Source organism: Scyliorhinus torazame, chromosome 6, assembly GCF_047496885.1.
Source record: "Scyliorhinus torazame isolate Kashiwa2021f chromosome 6, sScyTor2.1, whole genome shotgun sequence".
NCBI classification, from domain to species: domain Eukaryota; kingdom Metazoa; phylum Chordata; class Chondrichthyes; order Carcharhiniformes; family Scyliorhinidae; genus Scyliorhinus; species Scyliorhinus torazame.
The window spans coordinates 46,047,743-46,070,826 of record NC_092712.1 but is presented as its reverse complement, the minus strand read 5'-3'; the positions used below and the strand labels follow the sequence as shown (position 1 = coordinate 46,070,826).

Sequence of the window (23,084 nt, the reverse complement as noted above, 5' to 3'; positions counted from 1 at the left end):
GATGCTGATGTCCATCGAGGCTCAAAGGGGTCAGTTTTAGAAGAGTGCCTTAAAGGAGAAAAGAGCAGTAAGGAATGGAGATGTTGGAGGGAATTCAAAAACTTAGGGCCTCGGAGGCTGATGGCAAGGCTACCAATGGCGAGGAACCAAAGTCCAGAATTCTGAGGAGGCCAGAATTAGAGGATATCTTGGAGGGTTGGGGGTCTGGAATAGATTACAGAAAATGGGAGAGGCAAGACCATGGAGGGATTTAAAAGGAGGATGGAGATTTGAAAACATAGATGAGAATTTTAAAATAAAGGCACTGCTTAATCAGGAGCCAGTGCATATCTGCAAGGCCAAGGACGATGGATGAAAGGAATATTAATAATTATGTCAGCGTGGAGTTCAATCTTATATTAGTGGGTGACTGATACCATGTTTGCCAAAGTAAGCGCTTTTATATTTTCCAGCAGGTTAGGACTTTGGAAGATTACATGCCTCCTCGCCATGAGTCCAGGGTGGTATTGACTGCACCCCATTGGCCACTTCAAATGAGCTGCTCTTTTCATTAGTCACAAGGTCTTCTTCCATCCCATTAACATGCAAGTAGTATATGATTTATCAGCCAGTGAATCAGGTAGGTCTATGCTTACCTTCCTGGTAGCTATAGGAATCCTTCACTTGGTTTGTTCCACTCAGCTCCTAATCTCATTACAGCCGTGGTCCAAACATGGAAATAACAGCTGAGTTCCAAAGGTGAGGTGACTGCATTTGACCAAGTGCGGCATCAAGGGGCTCGAGCAAAACTGAAGTGAATGGGAATCAGGGAATACTCCCCACTCCCAGAGAGTCGTATCTGACACAAAGGAAGATGATTGTAGTTTTTGGAGGTCAATCATCTCAGCCCTGGGACTGCAGGATTCCTCAGGTCAGGCCATCTTCACTGCTTCTAATCTTCCCTCCATCATAAGGCAGAAGTGGGGATGTTCGCTGATGATTGTACAATGATCAGGACCATTCGTGACTCATCAGATACTGAAGCAGTCCATGTCCAAATTTTACAAGACCTGGGCAACATTCAGGTTTGGTCTGATAAGTAGCAAATAACATTTACACCACACAATTGCCAGGCACCGACAATATTTAACGAGACTCTAACCATCTCCCCAAGACATTCAATGGCATTACCACCATTGAAACCCTCACTATCAATATCCTGGGGATTAACGTTGACCAGAACGTGAACTGCATCGGCCAAATAAATACTGTGGCTGTAAGGATAGGTCAGAGGTTCAGAATACTGCAGTGAATAACTCACCTCCTGACTCCCCAAAATCTGTCCACAAGTCAGGATTGTGATGGAATACTCTCCACTTGCCTTGATAAATACAGCTCCAAAAGTACTCGAGGACAAAGCAGCCCCACTTGATTGGCACCACATCCACCACTTTAGACATTCACTCCCTCCACCACTGAGGCACAGTTGCAGCAGTGTGTACCATCTGCAAGATGCTATATAGCAACTCACCAAGGTTACTTCAACAACACCTTACAAACCCACGACTTCTACCAGTTAGGAAAACAAGGGCAGCAGATGCATGCGATTAGCACCACCTGCAAGTTCCACATCAAGCCAAACACGATCCTGATTTAGAGCTATATTGTCGTCCGTTCCGTGTTGCTGGGTCAAAATCCTGGAACAGCATTGTGGATGTAACTACACCACATGGAATGCAACGGTTCAAGAAGACGGCTCAATACCACCTTATCACGGCCAATTAGAGATGGGCAATAAAGGCTGACCTAGTCAGCCACATCCTGTGAAAGAACTAAAAAAATATACAGCAATCTGAAACCCTGGTAGCTAGGGGACAATTCGGTCATGACTCCTCCCAGGAACCTATGCTCAGTGGCTGAATTGAGCATCATTCAAGTCCATCTGAGCCTTTATGGAGCTGACTGTCGGGATTCCTCAAAGAATGAAACTGCTGTCTGGAAAGTTTGGTTTCCTCCTCCAATACAGCCCAAACTGCGTGTCACCATATTGTAATGATTTGCTGTATTCTGCACAAATTTGCTTTGCAACGGAGACCATACATGGACGAGAGGAAGGACACTGATAACTTAGACAATGATGAGGAAGCAACAAGAGCATAAGAACGTAAGAAACAGGAGGAACAGGAATAACCCGACAATCCTTCGAACCCATTCCATTCAAGATCGTGGCTGATCACCTACCTCAACTCTACTTTCTCGCCTGAACCGAACATTTGCCTGCAGCCAGAGCATTTCGGCCACAGTTCACTGAAGAGTTCATCACCGTAACAATCCGTACACTGCTAAATTAACAGTCATGTCCAATACCTCTCCCAGTCCATTCGCCCTCAAATAAATAACATCCAGCCCAAGACCAATATTGATATTCACGTCACCTAACTTTGCAGGGTCACCAGCTGCTGCTGGGATGCTTTCTGCGCACATTTCAGAATAGTTCATCGTTTTACTGCTAAATACAAATGCCTAACATTAATTACCACCTTGGTGAGAGCCCCTAATGTTTTCTTATCCCACCCCCCAATTACTGTGTGCAATTCTGGCCGCCACCTTATAGAACATAGAACATAGAAAATACAGCACAGAACAGGCCCTTCGGCCCACGATGTTGTGCCGAACCTTTGTCCTAGATTAATCATAGATTATCATTGAATTTACAGTGCAGAAGGAGGCCATTCGGCCCTTTGAGTCTGCACCAGCTCTTGGAAAGAGCACCCTACCCAAACTCAACACCTCCACCCAACACCAAGGGCAATTTGGACATTAAGGGCAATTTATCATTGGCCAATTCACCTAACCCGCACATCTTTGGACTGTGGGAGGAAACCGGAGCACCCGGAGGAAACCCACGCAGACACGGGGAGGATGTGCAGACTCCGCACAGACAATGACCCAAGCCGGAATCGAACCTGGGACCATGGATCTGTGAAGCAATTGTGCTATCCACAATGTTACCGTGCTGCCCTTAAGAACAAATAAATCTACACTATATCATTTTCCCGTAATCCATGTACCTATCCAACAGCTGCTTGAAGGTCCCTAATGTTTCCGACTCAACTACTTCCACAGGCAGTGCATTCCATGCCCCCACTACTCTCTGGGTAAAGAACCTACCTCTGATATCCCTCCTATATCTTCCACCTTTCACCTTAAATTTATGTCCCCTTGTAATGGTGTGTTCCACCTGGGGAAAAAGTCTCTGACTGTCTACTCTATCTATTCCCCTGATCATCTTATAAACCTCTATCAAGTCGCCCCTCATCCTTCTCCGCTCTAATGAGAAAAGCCCTAGCACCCTCAACCTTTCCTCGTAAGACCTACTCTCCATTCCAGGCAACATCCTGGTAAATCTTCTTTGCACCTTTTCCAGAGCTTCCACATCCTTCCTAAAATGAGGCGACCAGAACTGTACACAGTACTCCAAATGTGGCCTTACCAAAGTTTTGTACAGCTGCATCATTACCTCATGGCTCTTAAATTCAATCCCTCTGTTAATGAACGCGAGCACACCATAGGCCTTCACAGCTCTATCCACTTGAGTGGCAACTTTCAAAGATGTATGAACATAGACCCCAAGGTCTCTCTGCTCCTCCACAATGCCAAGAACTCTACCGTTAACCCTGTATTCCGCATTCATATTTGTCCTTCCAAAATGGACAACCTCACACTTTTCAGGGTTAAACTCCATCTGCCACTTCTCAGCCCAGCTCTGCATCCTATCTATGTCTCTTTGCAGCCGACAACAGCCCTCCTTACTATCCACAACTCCACCAATCTTCGTATCGTCTGCAAATTTACTGACCCACCCTTCAACTCCCTCATCCAAGTCATGAATGAAAATCACAAACAGCAGAGGACCCAGAACTGATCCCTGTGGTACACCACTGGTAACTGGGATCCAGGCTGAATATCACCACCACTCTCTGACTTCTATCGGTTAGCCAGTTCGTTATCCAACTGGCCAAATTTCCCACTATCCCATGCCTCCTTACTTTGTGCAGAAGCCTACCATGGGGAACTTTATCAAATGCCTTACTAAAATCCATGTACACTACATCCACTGCTTTACCTTCATCCACATGCTTGGTCACCTCCTCAAAGAATTCAATAAGATTTGTAAGGCAAGACCTACCCCTCACAAATCCGTGCTGACTATCCCTAATCAAGCAGTGTCTTTCCAGATGCTCAGAAATCCTATCCTTCAGTACCCTTTCCATTACTTTGCCTACCACCGAAGTAAGACTAACTGGCCTGTAATTCCCAGGGTTACCCCTAGTTCCTTTTTTGAACAGGGGCACGACATTCGCCACTCTCCAATCCCCTGGTACCACCCCTGTTGACAGTGAGGACGAAAAGATAATTGCCAACGGCTCTGCAATTTCATCTCTTGCTTCCCATAGAATCCTTGGATATATCCCGTCAGGCCCGGGGGACTTGTCTATCCTCAAGTTTTTCAAAATGCCCAACACATCTTCCTTCCTAACAAGTATTTCCTCGAGCTTACCAATCTGTTTCACACTGTCCTCTCCAACAATATCGCCCCTCTCATTTGTAAATACAGAAGAAAAGTACTCATTCAAGACCTCTCCTATCTCTTCAGACTCAATACACAATCTCCCGCTACTGTCCTTGATCGGACCTACCCTCGCTCTAGTCATTCTCATATTTCTCACATATGTGTAAAAGGCCTTGGGGTTTTCCTTGATCCTACCCGCCAAAGATTGTTCATGCCCTCTCTTAGCTCTCCTAATCCCTTTCTTCAGTTCCCTCCTGGCTATCTTGTATCCCTCCAATGCCCTGTCTGAACCTTGTTTCCTCAGCCTTACATAAGTCACCTTTTTCCTCTTAACAAGACATTCAACCTCTCTTGTCAACCATGGTTCCCTCACTCGACCATCTCTTCCCTGCCTGACAGGGACATACATATCAAGGACACGTAGCACCTGTTCCTTGAACAAGTTCCACATTTCACTTGTGTCCTTCCCTGCCAGCCTATGTTCCCAACTTATGCACTTCAATTCTTGTCTGACAACATCGTATTTACCCTTCCCCCAATTGTAAACCTTGCCCTGTTGCACGTACCTATCCCTCTCCATTACTAAAGTGAAAGTCACAGAATTGTGGTCACTATCTCCAAAATGCTCCCTCACTAACAAATCTATCATTTGCCCTGGTTCATTACCCAGTACTAAATCCAATATTGCCCCTCCTCTGGTTGGACAATCTACATACTGTGTTAGAAAAGCTTCCTGGACACACTGCACAAACACCACCCCATCCAAACTATTTGATCTAAAGAGTTTCCACTCAATATTTGGGAAGTTAAAGTCGCCCATGACTACTACCCTATGACTTCTGCACCTTTCCAAAATCTGTTTCCCAATCTGTTCCTCCACATCTCTGCTACTATTGGGGGGCCTATAGAAAACTCCTAACAAGGTGACTGCTCCTTTCCTATTTCTGACTTCAACCCATACTACCTCAATAGGGTGATACTCCTCAAAATGCCTTTCTGCAGCTGTTATACTATCTCTAATTAATAATGCCACCCCCCCCCCCCCCACCCCTTTTACCACCCTCCCTAATCTTATTGAAACATCTATAACCAGGGACCTCCAACAACCATTTCTGCCCCTCTTCTATCCAAGTTTCCGTGATGGCCACCACATCGTAGTCCCAAGTACCGATCCATGCCTTAAGTTCACCCACCTTATTCCTGATGCTTCTTGCGTTGAAGTATACACACTTCAACCTATCTCCGTGCCTGCAAATACTCTCCTTTGCCAGTGTTCCCTTCCCCACTGCCTCATTACAAGCTTTGGCGTCCTGAATATCGGCTACCTTAGTTGCTGGACTACAAATCCGGTTCCCATTCCCCTGCCAAATTAGTTTAAACCCTCCCGAAGAGTACTAGCAAACCTCCCTCCCAGGATATTGGTGCCCCTCTGGTTCAGATGCAATCCGTCCTGCTTGTACAGGTCCCACCTTCCCCAGAATGCGCTCCAATTATCCAAATACCTGAAGCCCTCCCTCCTACACCATTCCTGCAGCCACGTGTTCAACTGCACTCTCTCCCTATTCCTAGCCTCGCTATCACGTGGCACCGGCAACAAACCAGAGATGACAACTCTGTCTGTCCTGGCTTTCAACTTCCAGCCTAACTCCCTAAACTTGTTTATTACCTCCACACCCCTTTTCCTACCTATGTCGTTGGTACCAATGTGCACCACGACTTCTGGCTGCTCCCCCTCCCCCTTAAGGATCCTGAAGACACGATCCGAGACATCCCTGGCCCTGGCACCCGGGAGGCAACATACCTTCCGGGAGTCTCGCTCGCGACCACAGAATCTCCTATCTATTCCCCTAACCATTGAATCTCCTACAACTATTGCTTTTCTATTCTCCCCCCTTCCCTTCTGAGCCCCAGAGCCAGACTCCGTGCCAGAGACCTGGCCGCTAGGGCCTTCCCCCGGTAGGTCATCCCCCCAAACAGCATCCAAAACGGTATACTTGTTTTGAAGGGGAACGGCCACGAGGGATCCCTGCACTGTCTGCCTGTTTGTTTTTTTCCCCCTGACTGTAACCCAGCTATTCTTGTCCTGTACCTTGGGTGTGGTTACCTCCCTGTAACTCTGCTCAATCACCCCCTCTGCCTCCCGGATGATCCGAAGTTCATCCAGCTTCAGCTCCAGTTCCCTAACACGGTCTTTGAGGAGCTGAAGTTGGGTGCACTTCCCGCAGGTATAGTCAGTGGGGACACCGGTGGTATCCCTCACCACCCACATCCTACAGGAGGAGCATGTAACTGGCCTAGCCTCCATCCCCTCTTACCTTACAGAATATAGCTGCTGTGTGGACTAACTAGATCTCCGCCCTCCGACTCTGCTCCCAGTCAGCTACACTTATAGAACATAGAACATAGAACAATACAGCGCAGTACAGGCCCTTCGGCCCACGATGTTGCACCGAAACAAAAGCCATCTAACCTACACTATGCCATTATCATCCATATGTTTATCCAATAAACTTTTAAATGCCCTCAATGTTGGCGAGTTCACTACTGTAGCAGGTAGGGCATTCCACGGCCTCACTACTCTTTGCGTAAAGAATCTACCTCTGACCTCTGTCCTATATCTATTACCCCTCAGTTTAAAGTTATGTCCCCTCGTGCCAGCCATATCCATCCGCGGGAGAAGGCTCTCACTGTCCACCCTATCCAACCCCCTGATCATTTTGTATGCCTCTATTAAGTCTCCTCTTAGCCTTCTTCTCTCCAACGAAAACAACCTCAAGTCCGTCAGCCTTTCCTCATAAGATTTTCCCTCCATACCAGGCAACATCCTGGTAAATCTCCTCTGCACCCGCTCCAAAGCCTCCACGTCCTTCCTATAATGCGGTGACCAGAACTGTACGCAATACTCCAAATGCGGCCGGACCAGAGTTCTGTACAGCTGCAACATGACCTCTCGACTCCGGAACTCAATCCCTCTACCAATAAAGGCCAACACTCCATAGGCCTTCTTCACAACCCTATCAACCTGGGTGGCAACTTTCAGGGATCTATGTACATGGACACCTAGATCCCTCTGCTCAGCCACACTTTCAAGAACTTTACCATTAGCCAAATATTCCGCATTCCTGTTATTCCTTCCAAAGTGAATCACCTCACACTTCTCTACATTAAACTCCATTTGCCACCTCTCAGCCCAGCTCTGCAGCTTATCTATATCCCTCTGTAACCTGCTACATCCTTCCACACTATCGACAACACCACCGACTTTAGTATCATCTGCAAATTTACTCACCCACCCTTCTGTGCCTTCCTCTAGGTCATTGATAAAAATGACAAACAGCAACGGCCCCAGAACAGATCCTTGTGGTACTCCACTTGTGACTGTACTCCATTCTGAACATTTCCCATCAACCACCACCCTCTGTCTTCTTTCAGCTAGCCAATTTCTGATCCACATCTCTAAATCACCCTCAATCCCCAGCCTCCGTATTTTTTGCAATAGCCTACCGTGGGGAACCTTATCAAACGCTTTGCTGAAATCCATATACACCACATCAACTGCTCTACCCTCGTCTACCTGTTCAGTCACCTTCTCAAAGAACTCAATAAGGTTTGTGAGGCATGACCTACCCTTCACAAAGCCATGCTGACTATCCCTGATCATATCATTCCTATCTAGATGATTATAAATCTTGTCCCTTATAATCCCCTCCAAGACTTTACCCACTACAGACGTGAGGCTCACCGGTCTATAGTTGCCGGGGTTGTCTCTGCTCCCCTTTTTGAACAAAGGGACCACATTTGCTGTCCTCCAGTCCTCTGGCACTATTCCTGTAGCCAATGATGACATAAAAATCAAAGCCAAAGGTCCAGCAATCTCTTCCCTGGCCTCCCATAGAATCCTAGGATAAATCCCATCAGGTCCCGGGGACTTATCTATTTTCAGCCTGTCCAGAATTGCCAACACCTCTTCCCTACGTACCTCAATGCCATCTATTCTATTAGCCTGGGACTCAGCATTCTCCTCCACAACATTATCTTTTTCCTGAGTGAATACTGACGAAAAATATTCATTTAGTATCTCGCCTATCTCTTCAGACTCCACACACAATTTCCCATCCCTGTCCTTGACTGGTCCTACTCTTTCCCTAGTCATTCGCTTATTCCTGACATACCTATAGAAAGCTTTTGGGTTTTCCTTGATCCTTCCTGCCAAATACTTCTCATGTCCCCTCCTTGCTCGTCTTAGCTCTCTCTTTAGATCCTTCCTCGCTACCTTGTGACTATCCATCGCCCCAACCGAAACTTCACACTTCATCTTCACATAGGCCTCCTTCTTCCTCTTAACAAGAGATTCCACTTCCCTGGTAAACCACGGTTCCCTCGCTCGACGCCTTCCTCCCTGTCTGACCGGTACATACTTATCAAGAACACGCAGTAGCTGATCCTTGAACAAGCCCCACTTATCCAGTGTGCCCAACACTTGCAGCCTACTTCTCCACCTTATCCCCCCCAAGTCACGTCTAATGGCATCATAATTGCCCTTCCCCCAGCTATAACTCTTGCCCTGCGGTGTATACTTATCCCTTTCCATCATTAACGTAAACGTCACCGAATTGTGGTCACTGTCCCCAAAGTGCTCTCCTACCTCCAAATCCAACACCTGGCCTGGTTCATTACCCAAAACCAAATCCAACGTAGCCTCGCCTCTTGTTGGCCTGTCAACATATTGTTTCAGGAAACCCTCCTGCACACACTGTACAAAAAACGACCCATCTATTGTACTCGAACTATATCTTTTCCAGTCAATATTTGGAAAGTTAAAGTCTCCCATAATAACTACCCTGTTACTTTCGCTCATATCCAGAATCATCTTCGCCATCCTTTCCTCTACATCCCTAGAACTATTAGGAGGCCTATAAAAAACTCCCAACAGGGTGACCTCTCCTTTCCTGTTTCTAACTTCAGCCAATACTACCTCGGAAGAAGAGTCCCCATCTAGCATCCTCTCCGCCACCGTAATACTGCTCTTGACTAGCAGCGCCACACCTCCCCCTCTTTTGCCTCCTTCTCTGAGCTTACTAAAACACCTAAACCCCGGAACCTGCAACATCCATTCCTGTCCCTGCTCTATCCATGTCTCCGAAATGGCCACAACATCGAAGTCCCAGGTACCAACCCACGCTGCCAGTTCCCCTACCTTGTTTCGTATACTCCTGGCATTGAAGTAGACACACTTCAAACCACCTACCTGAACGCTGGCCCCCTCCTGCGACGTCAAATCTGTGCTCCTGACCTCTATACTCTCATTCTCCCTTACCCTAAAACTACAATCCAGGTTCCCATGCCCCTGCTGCATTAGTTTAAACCCCCCCAAAGAGCACTAACAAATCTCCCCCCCAGGATATTTGTGCCCCTCAGGTTCAGATGTAGACCATCCTGTCTGTAGAGGTCCCACCTTCCCCAGAAAGAGCCCCAGTTATCCAAAAATCTGAAACCCTCCCGCCTGCACCATCCCTGTAGCCACGTGTTTAAATGCTCTCTCTCCCTATTCCTCATCTCACTATCACGTGGCACGGGCAACAACCCAGAGATAACAACTCTGTTTGTTCTAGTTCTGAGCTTCCATCCTAGCTCCCTGAAAGCCTGCCTGACATCCTTGTCCCCTTTCCTACCTATGTCGTTGGTGCCAATGTGGACCACGACTTGGGGCTGCTCCCCCTCCCCCCTAAGGACCCGGAAAACACGATCCGAGACATCACGTACCCTTGCACCTGGGAGGCAACATACCAAACGTGAGTCTCTCACGCTCCCACAAAATCTCCTATCTGTGCCCCTGACTATAGAGTCCCCAATTACTAATGCTCTGCTCCTCTCCCCCCTTCCCTTCTGAGCAACAGGGACAGACTCCGTGCCAGAGGCCCGTACCCCATGGCTTACCCCTGGTAAGTCGTCCCCCCCACAAGTATCCAAAGCGGTATACTTGTTTCTCAGGGGAACGACCGCAGGGGATCCCTGCACTGACTGTTTTTTCCCAGTCCCTCTTACAGTTACCCACCTATCTCCAATCTTTGGTGTAACTAATTCCCTGAAGCTGCTATCTATGACCCCTTCTGCCTCCCGAATGATCCGAAGTTCTTCCAACTCCAGCTCCAGTTCCCTAACTCGGTCTTGGAGGAGCTGGAGATGGCAGCACTTCCTGCAGGTAAAATCAGCAGGGACACTAACTGCATCCCGCACCTCAAACATCCTGCAGGAGGAACATTGTACTCCCTTCCCTGCCATTCCTCCAACTTTCTACCAAGATCTAGCTAACAACTAAATTAAATTTTTATAAAAAATAATAATAATATAATAAAAATATGGTACTTACCTCAGACCAATGGGTTTTATTATTAGGTTAGAGGAGGAGGGCGGGTGGGAGACACTACACGTGTAGTGTCTCGGGTTTCCTCTCCACCAGAATTTATTGGTGAGGGTCTTCCCAGACGTCCGCGGGTCGACTTCCTGATCCCGCCTAAAAAACTAATTTAAAGAAAAGAGAAAAAGTCTCAGCTCCTGCTGAAACTGACTCACCATTCACCAGCTGCTCTCACGCCGCCGAAATCGACTGGCCTGCCCCTGCAAAGAGAAGTGCTTTTAAAGGTTGACTTACCTCCCAGCACCCTCCTTCCGCAATGCTCCCGCTGAAACTGACTAACCAGCTGCTCTCACGCCACCGAAATCGACTGGCCTGCCCCTGCAAAGAGAAGTGCTTTTAAAGGTTGACTTACCTCCCAGCACCCTCCTTCCGCAATGCTCCCGCTGAAACTGACTAACCAGCTGCTCTCACGCCGCCGAAATCGACTGGCCTGCCCCTGCAAAGAGAAGTGCTTTTAAAGGTTGACTTACCTCCCAGCACCCTCCTTCCGCAATGCTCCCGCTGAAACTGACTAACCAGCTGCTCTCACGCCGCCGAAATCGACTGGCCTGCCCCTGCAAAGAGAAGTGCTTTTAAAGGTTGACTTACCTCCCAGCACCCTCCTTCCGCAATGCTCCCGCTGAAACTGACTAACCAGCTGCTCTCACGCCACCGAAATCGACTGGCCTGCCCCTGCAAAGAGAAGTGCTTTTAAAGGTTGACTTACCTCCCAGCACCCTCCTTCCGCAATGCTCCCGCTGAAACTGACTAACCAGCTGCTCTCACGCCGCCGAAATCGACTGGCCTGCCCCTGCAAAGAGAAGTGCTTTTAAAGGTTGACTTACCTCCCAGCACCCTCCTTCCGCAATGCTCCCGCTGAAACTGACTAACCAGCTGCTCTCACGCCACCGAAATCGACTGGCCTGCCCCTGCAAAGAGAAGTGCTTTTAAAGGTTGACTTACCTCCCAGCACCCTCCTTCCGCAATGCTCCCGCTGAAACTGACTAACCAGCTGCTCTCACGCCGCCGAAATCGACTGGCCTGCCCCTGCAAAGAGAAGTGCTTTTAAAGGTTGACTTACCTCCCAGCACCCTCCTTCCGCAATGCTCCCGCTGAAACTGACTAACCAGCTGCTCTCACGCCACCGAAATCGACTGGCCTGCCCCTGCAAAGAGAAGTGCTTTTAAAGGTTGACTTACCTCCCAGCACCCTCCTTCCGCAATGCTCCCGCTGAAACTGACTAACCAGCTGCTCTCACGCCACCGAAATCGACTGGCCTGCCCCTGCAAAGAGAAGTGCTTTTAAAGGTTGACTTACCTCCCAGCACCCTCCTTCCGCAATGCTCCCGCTGAAACTGACTAACCAGCTGCTCTCACGCCGCCGAAATCGACTGGCCTGCCCCTGCAAAGAGAAGTGCTTTTAAAGGTTGACTTACCTCCCAGCACCCTCCTTCCGCAATGCTCCCGCTGAAACTGACTAACCAGCTGCTCTCACGCCACCGAAATCGACTGGCCTGCCCCTGCAAAGAGAAGTGCTTTTAAAGGTTGACTTACCTCCCAGCACCCTCCTTCCGCAATGCTCCCGCTGAAACTGACTAACCAGCTGCTCTCACGCCACCGAAATCGACTGGCCTGCCCCTGCAAAGAGAAGTGCTTTTAAAGGTTGACTTACCTCCCAGCACCCTCCTTCCGCAATGCTCCCGCTGAAACTGACTAACCAGCTGCTCTCACGCCGCCGAAATCGACTGGCCTGCCCCTGCAAAGAGAAGTGCTTTTAAAGGTTGACTTACCTCCCAGCACCCTCCTTCCGCAATGCTCCCGCTGAAACTGACTAACCAGCTGCTCTCACGCCGCCGAAATCGACTTCCTGTAAACCCCTGGCTCTCTTCGCACTCTTCGCGGAAATGTCGGAAACAAATGAAAGGAGCACCTTACTCCCTCCTCACCTAACTCCCTCGGTCACCAAACTCTCACTATCGCACTCAAAAAGCACCAAATTCAGCACTCCCTCGGTCACCAAACTCTCACTATCGCACTCAAAAAGCACCAAATTCAGCACTCCCTCAGTCACCAAACTCTCACTATCGCACTCAAAGAGCACCAAATTCAGCACTCAGTGCAAACAAAGTCTGCACTGTAGGGGATCACTTTTATACTGTGAATCTAGCCTCTGAAAAACTGGCCTAATCCAATTAACTAATTAACAAGCTCCAGCTGCAAGTGCCTCGAAGTAGAAGCCTGTTTAAAGCTGATTGAAAATTCACCTTCTTCTAAACCAAACAGCAACTTTTAAGTTAATTAACTAAATAAAAGAAAGACTAAACTTGAGATAAAAATGAAGCCTTATACTCCCTCGGTCACCAAACTCTCACTATCGCACTCAAAAAGCACCAAATTCAGCACTCAGTGCAAACAAAGGATAGAATTGCATTAGAGGGGGTGCAGAGCAGATGCAATAGAATTTTGCCTGGGATGGAACATTTTAAGTTATAAACAGCGGTTGGATGGGCTTGGGTTGTTTTCTCTGGAGCAGGGGGGACCGAGGGGTGACCTGATTGAGGTGTACTGGGTTGAGGGGCATGGACAAGGTGGATGGGGAGCGGCTTGTCCTGTTGGTTGAAGGGTCAGTTACAAGGGGATACAAGTTCAAAGTGAGGGTTAGGAGGTTTAGGGGGGATTTGAGGAAAATCTTTTTTACCCAGAGAGTGGTGACGTCTGGAATGCACTGCCTGGGAGGGTGGTAGAGGCGGGTTGCCTCGCATCCTTTAAAAATTACCTGGATGAGTACTTGGCACACCATAACACTCAAGGCTATGGGCCAAGTGCTGGCAAGTGGGATTAGGTGGACAGGTCAAGGCCTTTCATGCGTCAGCTTAGACTCGATGGGTCGAAGTGCCTCTTCTGCACTGCAGTATACTGTGATTCTGCTCCGATGAGGTCCTTGTCCAGTGCCTGTAGCATAAATGGGTGGAAGGCTCATTTGGCCTTGTCAAATCTTGAGACATGATGGTTGATATAGCTCGGAGCCTGATTCGAAGAGGTCCCATCTTCATATTGCATCAACCCAGTATTTGGGAGTGCAATCTGGCATATCTGCCTTTCTAGCATCAGGTGGACAATGATTGAGGAGGTCACAGGTATCCTTACGTACTGTTGTCCAGAGAGATGGCAGCATACCTATTGCTTTATGTCCTGAAAAGCAGCATTCTCACCAATCTGCAGGATAACAGACTGTAGAAAATATTGATTCAGGATTCTTTGTCAGGGCGGTACGGTGGCGTGGTGGTTAGCACTGCTGCCTCACGGCAGCAAGGAACTGGTTCAAGTTGGGAATGGAGATCAATTGGGGAGTATGGAGTGAGGCACTGCGAAGGGTAAACGGGACCTCCTCTTGTGCAAGGATGTGCCTGATACAGTTTAAGGTGGTGCACAGGGTGCATATGACTCGGGCGAGAATGAGTGGGTTCTTTCAGGGGTTAGCAGATGAGTGTGAGAGATGTGGGCGGGGGCCAGCGAATCATGCGCACATGTTTTGGGGTTATGAAAAATGGGAAGAGTGTTCGCGGTCTTAGCCAGGATAGTGGAGGAGGGAGTGGACCCAGACCCTTTGGTGGCGATATTTGGGGTTTCAGAGAAGCCGGAGCACATGGAGAGGAGGAAGGCTGATGTCATGGCCTTCACCTCTCTGATTGCACGGCGATGAATTTTGCTGGAGTGGTGGTCGGCATTGCCACCGGGGGTAGCAGCATGGTTGGATGACCTGTATGACTTCCTGAGGTTAGAGAAGATAAAGTATGAGTTAAGGAGCTCAGCAGGGGAGTTTGAGAAAAGGTGGGGGATGTTTGTGACCGTGTTTGAGGAGCTGTTCGTCGCGGGGGGGGTGAAAAAGGAGAAAAATCTGTACAAACTGTATAGTTGATTGTTGGGACGAATGTTTCCCGGAGTGTTTAAATGCTGTAACCGACTTTGATACAAGTTTGAATAAAATGCGTATTAAAAAGAAAAAGCACTGCTGCCTCACGGCAACGAGGACCTGGTTCGACCTCGGCCCCGGGTCACTGTCCTTGTGGAGTTTTCACATTACCCCGTGTCTGCTAGGGTCTCATCCCCACAACACAAAGATGTGCAGAGTAGGTGAATTGGCCACGCAAATCGCCCCTTAACTGGGAAATAAAGAATTGGGTACTCTAAATTTATTTTTAAAATTCAAAAAATATAAAAAAGGATTGTTTGTTGGCCTGAAATCTGCATTTCCAGGTTTCCAAAAGGAAAGTGGCCTACTACTTATCACTTTCCTCGGGTATATGCATTGTTTCATTTTGCATTGTTTTTTACATTCACAGGAAAGTTGCGAATGGCGAGATTGGCTGAAATTTTGGTGCAAGTATCAGGTTGCACAGTTTGAGGAAATTTCAGATCAAGAATTGAAAATCCAATCATTTACAGGTTAATATACGGCATATTATTGCACTGCAAAAACGGCAAGAAATGACTGAGATTTCTGACTTCATCTGGGCGGGGAAGGTGCCGAGGGTGGGGAGGACCCTGCTACAGAGGCAGAGTCAGCAGGGGGGAGTTGGCGTTGCCGAACTTGTTTCTTTATTATTGGACGGCAAATGTGGACAAGGTGTGGCGGTAGTGGGAAGGAGAAGGGGTAGAGTGGGTTAGGATGGAGGAGGAATCTTGCAGTGTTGCCAATGGCTCAAATAGGTATTCAGGGTGCCCAGTGGTGCAGTCCACAGTGAAGATATGGAATCAGTTGAGGAGGCATTTTAGGGTGGAAGAGATGTCGGTGCTAACGCCGCTGTGCGAGATTCATGGGTTTGAGCCGGGGGGGGATGGATAGTGTATACAGGAGGTGGAGGGAAGTGGGGCTGTTCAAGATGAGGGATCTGTATTTGGAGGAAGGGTTCGCCAAACTGGAGGAGCTAAGGGAGAGGGTAGAGCTCCCGAGGGGTAGTGAGTTTAGGTATCTGCAGGTTAGGGACTTTGTGCGAAAGGTCTGGAAGGGTTTCCCTAGGTTGCAGGGATAAATCCTGCTGGAGGCTCAGCTGCTTCCGGATGTGGAAGGGGAGGGAAGAATTGGGGATATATACAAGTGGCTGGGGGAGCAGGGAGGCAAGCAGGTGGTGAAGATCAAGGAGAAATGGGAAATGGAGTTGGGAGGGGAGATCAATTGGGGAGTATGGAGTGAGGCACTGTGCACAGGGTGCACATGATTCGGGCGAGAATGTGTGGGTTCTTTCAGAGGGAGCAGATGAGCGTGAGAGGTGTGGGCGGGGGCCAGCGAATCATGCGCACATGGTTTGGGGTTGCGAAAAATTGGGAAGATTCTGGGTGGGAGTGTTCGCGGTCCTAGCCAGGATAGTGGAGGAGGAGGTTGGCCCGGACCCGTTGGTGGCGATATTTGGGGTTTCAGAGAAGCCGGAGCACAGGGAGAGGAGGAAGGCCGATGTCTTGGCCTTCGCCTCTCTGATTGGACGGCGGCAAATTTTGCTGGAGTGGCGGTCAGCATCGCCACCAGGGGTAGCAGCATGGTTGGGTGAGCCTGTACGACTTCCTGCGATTAGAGAAGATAAAGTATGAGTTAATGGGCTCTTCAGGGGGGTTTGAGGAAAGGTGGGGGGATGTTTGTGACCGTGTTTGAGGGGCTATTCGTCCGGGGGGGGGGGGGGGGGGGGTGGCAAAGGGGAAAAATCTGTACAGGCTATATAGTTGATTATTGGGAATGTTTCCCGGGGTGTTTATTTGCTGTAACCTGTTTTGATACATGTTTGTAATAAAATGCATTAAAAAAAAAGAAATTGACTGAGATATACATTACAAACATTTACAAGAATTACTTTGTAAAACTGTAACTACAGATTCCTAGAAAATCTCAGGTAGTTTGGCACCTCGTCACTGAAGCTTACCCGTCCACGTTCGAGAACCTTTGGTCGTTTCACAGCTTTGTTAACCAACAACGGCTGTTGCACTCTGGCTCTTTCATTTGGTCCAATAATCTGCATCTCTGGGTACACATTGTCCAGATACCATTTGAATGATTTACAATTGAGTCTTTTTCGCAACTGAACTCGTTCGCTGATATCACCATAACTCTGGACTCTGAGCTCAGGCCTCAGGGCAAAGTATTGTTCCTGGAATTTAAAAAGCTTCCCACAGTTAACATTGGAGATAATGAGATTTTGTTTTAAGCCTCAGAAATTGAAAAACCCTGGCATTGATGGATGAGAAGTACTAAACATTTCCGGAGAAAGTAATAACAATTTTTTATGGGACTGACTTTAAATAGTAACCGTTCTGTGAGAAAAAGACGTAAACTTTAGATCGCAGGATAGCAATTAAGGCTGTAATGATTGTTTACAATGAAAGCATGGATATACAACATTCTTCCTGTTCTATCCAGGTTTTGTCTTGCTTACAACAATAATGTAAAACTCACCAAACAATCAAACAATGCTATTTGGTGCCAATTTAAGAGATTTTGGTTAAAGGAAAACCCCTTTTTCACTCATATATTGTGCCCATTCGCAACCATCAATGAAGTTGGTAGTGGAATTGATGGCAAACTGTGGTTTTGCATCTCTAAGATTTGGCATCAAACCTAGTCCAAAGGGCAGCACGGTGGCGCAGTGGGTTAGCCCTGCAGCCTCACGGCGCTGAGGGCCCAGGTTCGATTCCGGCTCTGGGTCACTGTCCGTGTGGAGTTTGCACATTCTCCCCGTGTTTGCGTGGGTTTCGCCCCCACAACCCAAAGATGTGCAGGCTAGGTGGATTGGCCACGCTAAAAAATTAATTGGGTACTCTAAATTTTTTTTTTTAAACCTAGTCCAGAACATACCGTAATAAATCAGGTTTGCAGCTTTAGCCTGAGCTATATTGTCCATTGAGGTGGTGTTTTTTACATAATTGAAGCTATAAGAAACAAATGGTGAGAATCCCATAAATGTTTCCGTCGTGCAACTTGCCAAAAAAGCTAATTATCGGTATAGTGGACAACCAACACATTCACTTAGCATACAAGCTTCACAAGTTTCAGTCACAGGAGATATGAACTGGCTCATGCCTCAATGCTTTGAATGCATATAATGAGAGGTGGGAGACTAACCAAATTTAGGATTGACCTAGGAGGACATGGCCAGGTGGAGGGAGAAGTCAAAGGAACAAAACAAAATCTAATTTTAAGCTCCCTTGAATACAAAACGACAACACAGCCAGCTAACTTTTCGGCAATTGTAATTGTATTGCAAACTCCTTTGCTACTTCCAGATAAACCAAAGCATGATATCTTGTCAGTTAAAAATATATCCCAATGAATGAATTATTTTCAGTTGTTGGATGGGCTGTAATTTGAGTAAGTGACAAATATACTTTATACTCATCCATCCAGACGTGTGTCAGGCGAAGGGAATTGTGCGCCATAGTATCCTGTCCTCCGGGAGAGCCATACGGTCGGCGTTTACGAAAAATATGCCCAACCCGGGAACATGGAATTATTTGCAGCCGGCCACCGCACATCCAAATCTGAATCAAAAATGCACAAAAGCAGAACGTTACCTGAACTGTACTCACAGCAACAAAAAAAAAAGGTAACTTTCAAAATCAAAATTCCAGAACCTAGAAATATTTTAAAAATGTTATCAAAGATAAAATAATCTTTTAAAACCGTCCCTGGACTCCAGAGGAGCTTGAAGTGGCACTGCCTAAATGTATATAATTCAGTTCTCCAAGTGACTAAGTGACAAGCTGCAGTGGCCCAATTCTGGCCAATAATGAATTGCAATTTCTCACATTGAGAGTTCCTGATCTCAGGAAATCCATCGAGAGCAGCTGCAAGGTGGAGGTCAAGTGCTTCCTTACAGAGACGGTGTTGCTAACTTTTGGTTGGTTCAATTGGCTCTATTTTATAACCTTTGCTCTAGAGTCGCCAGGTATCTTTATGATACCGCCACGAGGTTCAAGTTCAAGTAATGATCAACTCAACACACCAATTAGTAAGATTCAAATCAAAACACATTTATTATACACAGTAAATCGCTACTCATGCATAAACTCTAATATCTAGGCTATTTCTATCACTAACAGGCCAAACTTAGCTTCGGACTGGCCCACCAGGTCAGGGGAACAAATGGCCTTTCGTTCGGGTTCTGAGTCTGCAGGATTCAAAGGCTGGTATGGACTGGTAGCTAGGAACGCCTGTCTCGTAGCGAGCGTTGACTTGAGACTTACTTGCTTGGAGGCCGCTGGACAGTTCACTCTCAGGGGTTGCGTCACGTTGCTGAGTGACCCTGTCAAGAAGGACGATTTGAACTTGGGGGCTTTACTTTATAGTCCCCAGGGGCTTCCCACCCTTCGGGGCGGACTCCGTACCTGGTTTCAAGTGATTGGACTTCGTTCCAATCGCTTGGTTCGATTTCTCCAATACTGGAGCTGTTCCCTGATCATTGGGCGGTCTTTAAGTGTCCATTAACCTTTTGTGTTGGCTCCTGCTGGCGCCGAGGAGTCTGGCTTGGCCTTGTTTACCTCAAAATGTTTTGATTGTTCCCCGGGATCGCTAATTACTATGTAGATGGCTCCTACATTACTATGCAGATGGCTGCTTGTATCGATGCTGTCTGGGTTTCTGCAGAGTCTAATACACAGTAAACTTGCACCTGCTAGTTTTTGCCTGTGATGGCTGAATTTCCCTTCAGCCTTTGCGGTTTTCCATTTTAAGTCAGGAAGTGGCCAACTCAGGTGGCTACACACCCGCCTTGTGATCCTAACGCGAAGCGTGAAGAATCACATTACTGCGTTGTCTTCATTCCCTGACCCGGCGAGCACTCTTCTATGGCCTCTACACTGACCATAACTATGCAAGAAAAATTTTAACTAACATTCTAAGTGGCGCTATGTCAAACCAGGGACATGCATTACAAAATAAGAAAAACGGTACCTCTAACTGTCCTTAATAAACTACACTCACTCAAACATTCAATCATACTAACTTCCTTAATGATACAAACAAAATCATAGCAGCATTATTCACATTTGTCCTGGCTTGGCAGTCAAGCTCAGGATTGTACAATCGCTCATGAAACACATTTCTTTATTCACAAAAAATGAACGCAAATGAATGTTCTTTATTATAGATCGCGGGGGTCAGGGGTCTGGTCATAACCGAAAATAGGGGATCTTATCCTATATACCGGGGTGCGAGCGCGGTCGGCTCTCCTTCGCCATTTCCTCAGACGAATAGTCTGCACGATGCAGCAGAGTATCGCCAATACTAGTAGGGATTCTATTAAGTAGGACAGGGAGTACCAGGTTATAAACCTGTCACACCAAGATGGTGTGGTGTCGCTTGTGACTGGGCTCTGGGTGCTATGGGGAAGTGAATCATTAACGGCTGGGAGGTTGGGGTCAGGGGGTTCGCATTCGCGCGCAACCAAATGTCATTAGGGTGATGAGCAACACGGAGGATGTTCTCATGGTTCTTTTTCTTTCTCTTCTCTTCGTTTCGTCTCTTTTCCTGGAGCGTCTGGAGTTCTGTGGGATCAAGCATAGTGTCTGTTACTATCTTGGTTTAATATCTCTGTTAGTATGTAAGTCCTTCAGTGCCAATTCTCCCTTTACAATTTATCACCATGTGTGACTCTCATTTTTTTTTTAAACCGAATATTCCGGACAAGACACACTTAAGAATACTGAAACAGTGCGAGCCGCCTCGCAGGCTGTGCGATTTACCATCCAAATGTTTGAGGATGTAAATAGCATAGGGATGGCAACCTAAGGGTCGCCTGAAACAAAACAAAACTTTTTGAACAAAAATTGCCGAAATGAGGTGCCGATGGGCCGCGACGGGTAAGATTTGGATGGAATCCCCGGGTAGGACGACGACCAATGCCGCGTGTGCTCTACCCAATCGAAGCTGACCAGAGGGGGGGGTTCCCAGGCAGGGCGGGACCCAATGCCGTTTCTCCACTGCCTGAGCAACCGATAAGAACGGGCAAAAATGTAGTCATCGTGGGGGGTTGCCGTATTGGTTCTACCTTCAAACCAGAAGGGCAGTTATGAACAGGGGTTTGGCAAGCTCTCAGAGGTTTCTGATGAGCGTGCTGACAAGTTCTCAGGGGTTTCGGCCGAAAAATAAGGTGTGGGGCCGTGGAAAAAATTTCCGATCTTACAAACAACACTGAACAATACCACTACAAACAACATTAAACATGCTGTAGGTTCCATCAGAAAGGACATCGTTTTCTCCCAAGCGGTTCTTTTTAAAACATCATCTGGACACCTCAGTTATCGGTTGCGAACAGGGTCGCAAAGGGGTTCTCGTTTTGGGAGTCAGACTCAAAGTCGTCAGCTTCTCCCGGATGCCAAACTCTCGAATGTATAAGGGCGGATAGGGCTGCATGGTGCGATTTGGGATCTATCTCGTCATTCCGGACGAGTCTGAATGAATTATCTCAGTGCCAAAAGGGTGTGTCCAATTCTGTTGGAATGGAGTCGGGGTCGTCATTGTAGGTCGGTGTTGGGGTTTGTTTAGGAAAGTGAGCATGAAGGGATCACTCGAATCGTGGTCAGATTCGCTGGGTGTGGGGCCTGATGTATGGGGATAGTAGGGTGGCGTGCTGTGGCTATTGTCTGTGTCGCTGCTGCTGCAGTCTGTGGGCGGTCCAGGCGGAGTGTATAGTTCGGGGGTGGAGTCGGGGCTGAGCTGGACGTGTTGGGGTAGGGGAGGGATACGTTGGCTGTGGGCGGGGCGTTGTCTGCTGCGTCGAGCATGACATGGTGTGTGTGGTTCGACTGTGGTCCATGTGCCTTAAGCTGGTTAATATGGAACCACGCAGTCTTTAGAACATAGAACGATACAGCGCCGTACAGGCCCTTCGGCCCACGATGTTGCACCGAAACAAAAGCCATCTAACCTACACTATGCCATTATCATCCATATGTTTATCCAATAAACTTTTAAATGCCCTCAATGTTGGCGAGTTCACTACTGTAGCAGGTAGGGCATTCCACGGCCTCACTACTCTTTGCGTAAAGAACCTACCTCTGACCTCTGTCCTATATCTATTACCCCAAGACACACTCTCGAATGTATAAGGGCGGATTGATTGGGGAACATTATTTTGTACACGGAGGGGCTTACTTTGTCCGCAATGGAGTACGGACCCGAATATTTAGGTGACAGGAATGTGCTGGGGTTGTATATGGAGAGCATGACTTGATGTCCAACACTGAACTCAGTCGCATGTACTGTCTTATCGAAACAGGCCTTGCGCTGTTTCTTTCGTGTGCCTAATGATACCGCGGCTGCTAGCTGAGCCGTTTTAACATTCTCTACCAGTTGTTCTACTGATTTCTCGTGTGTGAGGGCCGTCACTTCGGGGCTGGTCAAATCTAATCCCAATAAAAATTCTGTGTCTTTCATGGAGCGTCCGGTCATGAGGGTGTGTGGGGTGTAACCTGTAGATGTTGAAACCGTATTTCGCAAAAATATCAGCGCAAAAGGGAGAGCTGAATCCCAAGTGGTGTTATTTTGCTGGACCATTTTTCGGAGGGTTAATTTTAGGGTCCGATTCATGCACTCCATGATAACACTTGACTGGGGGTGGTATGCAATGTGGAATTTTTGGGTAATGCCAAATATCGTGAGGACGTTCTTCATGACACGTCCCGTAAAATGGGAACCTTGGTCGGATTCAATGCTGCGGGGGGAGTCCCCATCTCGTAAAGATGTGGTGGGTTAAGATCTTGGCTGTGGTCTTTGCCGTGTTCGTTCTGGATGGGAATGCCTCTACCCATTTTGTAAACGTGTCCATCACAATGAGTACATACTTATAACCATTTCTGCAAGGGGGCAATGATCCTATAAAATCAATCTGGAGGTTAGTCCAGGGATCGTTAACGGGGCAGGTGTGACTAAGTTGAGCTTTCTTGACGTATCTGTCTGGATTGTTCTGGGCACAGATAAGGCAATTCTCAACGTAGTGCGTTACGTCTTCTTTTAAACTTGGCCACCAACAGAGCTGCCTGAGGTGGGCTGTAGTGGGATCAATTCCCTGATGTCCATGACTGTCATGGAACAAACAAATGAGCTGATTCCTGTCTTGTTCAGGAACCACATAAAGGGAGTCTTTTAACACCA

The 23,084-nt window shown here is 47.6% G+C and overlaps 1 protein-coding gene across 5 annotated transcripts in view; it reads right to left on the bottom strand.

The window, feature by feature from the left end:
* Positions 1-23,084, bottom strand: part of galnt11 (UDP-N-acetyl-alpha-D-galactosamine:polypeptide N-acetylgalactosaminyltransferase 11 (GalNAc-T11)) — a 375,834-nt gene that overhangs the window by 32,294 nt on the left and 320,456 nt on the right. For 4 of the 5 annotated variants that reach the window (XM_072508170.1, XM_072508171.1, XM_072508173.1 and 1 more), the window contains 2 exons: positions 18,320-18,472; positions 16,861-17,100 (listed from right to left, as the gene is read on the bottom strand). In XM_072508170.1, coding sequence (XP_072364271.1) covers positions 16,861-17,100; positions 18,320-18,472 — 393 coding nt within the window. The remainder of the gene's footprint in view (positions 1-16,860; positions 17,101-18,319; positions 18,473-23,084) is intronic. The other variant, XM_072508174.1, reaches the window with a different exon arrangement.